Source organism: Coregonus lavaretus, assembly GCF_964263955.1.
Source record: "Coregonus lavaretus genome assembly, chromosome: 28".
Lineage (NCBI taxonomy): Eukaryota > Metazoa > Chordata > Actinopteri > Salmoniformes > Salmonidae > Coregonus > Coregonus lavaretus.
Genome location: NC_140015.1, coordinates 19,620,965 through 19,624,074, shown reverse-complemented (window position 1 = coordinate 19,624,074; position 3,110 = coordinate 19,620,965). Strand labels below are relative to the sequence as shown.

At 41.4% G+C, this 3,110-nt stretch overlaps 1 protein-coding gene across 1 annotated transcript; it reads right to left on the bottom strand.

The window, feature by feature from the left end:
* Positions 1 to 256: 256 nt before the first annotated feature.
* LOC311103509 (large ribosomal subunit protein mL64-like) lies at positions 257 to 1,486 on the bottom strand. The gene is made up of 2 exons (XM_084145084.1): positions 1,085 to 1,486; positions 257 to 674 (listed from the first exon to the last, which is right to left on the bottom strand). Exons 1-2 carry the CDS (start codon positions 1,483 to 1,485, stop codon positions 377 to 379), a joined length of 699 nt encoding a protein of 232 aa, XP_084001210.1. The 5' UTR covers position 1,486; the 3' UTR covers positions 257 to 376.
* Between the last annotated feature and the right edge of the window lie 1,624 nt (positions 1,487 to 3,110).

Genomic DNA, 3,110 nt, shown 5'->3' with positions numbered 1-3,110 from the left:
AGGACAGACCGTTACTCAAGAATGTGATTCTTGATGTTTTTCCTGCTGTGTCTCTGGATAAGAAATGTGTGCCAAATGGCTAAATGTGGTGTAATATAGATGTGGATTTTGTTTGTTTTTAATACATTGTGTAATTGTTTTCCTATAATAAACTTGTTTGTATCACATGAAAAGCCTTATTTCTATACTAGCTACTAGTCTATTGCTCAGTAAACAAGACACCTGAGTGTCAGTAAGGTATGATGGAGACATTAGGCCTATTTCTAATGCGTTTAATTTATTACAGCAGCCAAATTCAAAACACACAGTTGACAATGACAATACATTTACAAAGTTGACTAAATAGTCATATTTACAAAGTCAGTCAATATGTGCCTTATGATGAGGAATCAGCCGAGGAAGCAGCAGCAGGGGCATGGCTCTGTTCTTCTTTTAGTCTACGTTTCATCAGCTTCCTTTTCTTCTTCTCCTCCTTTTCGATTTCACTGACCATCTCCAGGAACTTGGGGCTTCGGGGGTCCATTGCGTAGCCAAAGCGTTCTCTAGCCTCGGCTAGCAGCCTTTCACGACGGGCCTTCTCGTCTTTCAACTTCTGTTTCACCTCCCGTTTTTCCTTCCTCCAGTCAGCCACCATCTTAGGCATCTTGGCCATATTGGCTGCAACCAATTTCTCTCTGCAGAGGAAGATTGGAGGGGGTGTTAGCGAAGTATCATGTAATCATAAAAGCTACTATAAAAAGGTATGGTTAGACAGAGCTTTATCCACCTGTCAAGAAAATGCTGTACTTCCACAAAACTATCAAAGAACAGTATAAATTGGAACCAAAGCCTATCAGACAGTTGAGCATATTTATTTATGTTATTCATACATACAAAGGCCTCTCATTGAGAGGTGTCATGCCCATGTAACTAGTTGCCTTGAGTCATATAGGCAAATGTCATGCAGTAACTAACGAGGTAGTTAGCTACCATTCTCAATTTCTCTCAATGCTATCTAGTATGGCATGTTGCATAGAAACAAACATGTAATTTGACGGGTCCCAAAAAGATAACTTGTATTAGCTTGGTTAGCATGGATGTTTACCTCGCGAGACGTTTCGCATTTGCTTCCTTCGTTTTCGCCTCAACGTTCTTCAACATCACCTGGAGCGGAGGGTTCCATTCCCTCTCCTCTGCTATCATCTCCTTGAGCTGGGCATGGTTGGGCCACAGCTTTGCAGGGTCGATTCCCGACGAAGAACCATACCGCCCGAATAGCTTGCGGTCATACTTCGCTGTCTTCTGCCATTCCGGAGTTTTCTCGCTTTCCCTATCTGGTATGTATGGATCTTTCAGATTTAATTTTAGTGGTTTAGGATTATAATTTGCTATCTGCTGTAGAAACCCGCAGTGTGAGCTGGCAGGATTATACGATTTTAAGGATGAAACCCCTCGAATAACCCAGCTACATATTGCTGTCCTCCTGCACAGCATGGAGGTCGCCATTTTTTGTGTCAAAGTTCGGAGGACCCTCGTTGCGTCACATTTGCTTGCTCATAGCTGACTACAACATTGCCTGTCCGTTATTGTTGTCATCTTCATAAACTAGAGGGTCATAGAGGTATCAAAGGTGTTGTGACAAAAGACAGTCTTGACAATTCTGATTTGAAACTCTTAGGCTTTAGGCCTATTCAGTGTTATAATTAAAACAAATCTTATTGTGTTGCCAAATTATTATCCATAGCCTATATTGAAGTTTAGGTCGAAATTGCCTTCATTTTGAAAGGTTGTACTGTATGCTACAGAATGTGGGCTGTATCCAATCAGTCTTATCAGTGGAAGTCATGCTGGAAAAGGTAAATACATTATTTTAAGGGCTCATGTGCATATGAAATAGAGCTATGCTCAATAACTGACTTATTTGTTGTCTTATTAAGTTACATTCTGCCACAGACATCAATTATGATGATCATATCAACATCTCTCATGAGTCGACCATCATATGCTCTTGCAAGCCACTTTTAGTTTGGAAACTATTTTTCAATGGGTTTGAGTTTCAAATTTATAAATTAATCTGGGGGAAAATGTCCTTTCAAGAACCAAGTGGGGCCTGGAACCAGCAGTGGGCAGGTGGGCAACAGAGCCAAAACCTGAGCCAGGGGAGAAGTATAGACTATTTAACACCTTCTTTGAATATTAGGAATGCTATATGGGGAATTAACCAGAAAACACACTTTGAAAGAAAGATCCTTTGTTTTAACTTTGCCCTCCTTTCCTCTTTTAGCTGCCCCCTCCCACCGATTCCTCTTTTATTTGAGATGTATTTTCAAGAAGGGGAGATAGAACAAATGGGGTGATCTTGAGTGCAGCACTTACTGAGACAGATGTCACCGCTTTTGTTTTGCGGGAGCTGCGCAAAGCTCTCCATCGTCATTAAAGATGTAGGGTTCCCATGGCAGGAGGAGGAGAGGGGTGACAGAGGCTTAATTTGGTTTAGGAGCAATCCAGTACCAAGCTCAGGGCTTTAGGGATCAAATCAACGTCAGTCACTGGCAAATAGGCTTGTTAACAGTTAGAAGATAAGGGATGGCATGGCAAGCACATTGCCATGGTCTATTTCTGACTGAGGGATATATAGATAAAGATTTAACAGAATTAAGTAGGACATCATAAGATAAACCAATCTAGTTATCACAAAAAGCTTTCAAAATGATCTGAGGATCTGTAAATAGATAACAAAATATGAACTGACTAACATTAACCCAAACTCATTTTCTATGCAGGGACCTTCACTTCTAGAGTTACTGTGTGGACAAGATGAGTTGAGTTGAAAAGGAGAGAAAAGAACTGAACCGCATTAGTGGACAAGCACCTCCTGCCTGCTGGCTGTAAAGGCATCGAGGTAAGGTCATGGCCGGTATAGTGGAGGTCACAGTGATGGTGTGGATGAGGATAATGTACATGGTATCTATTGGGGAGTGTTGGCAGAGGATGGGAAAACCAGCAGGCCCTGGCACCAAACATGGCTTCCCATGGAGAGTAGAGATGGATGCATAAGGATTGATTCACAGTTTTCTAACCCCAGTGAGTGTGCCTATAGAGGACATCCATATGGTATTTTGATTAAATAT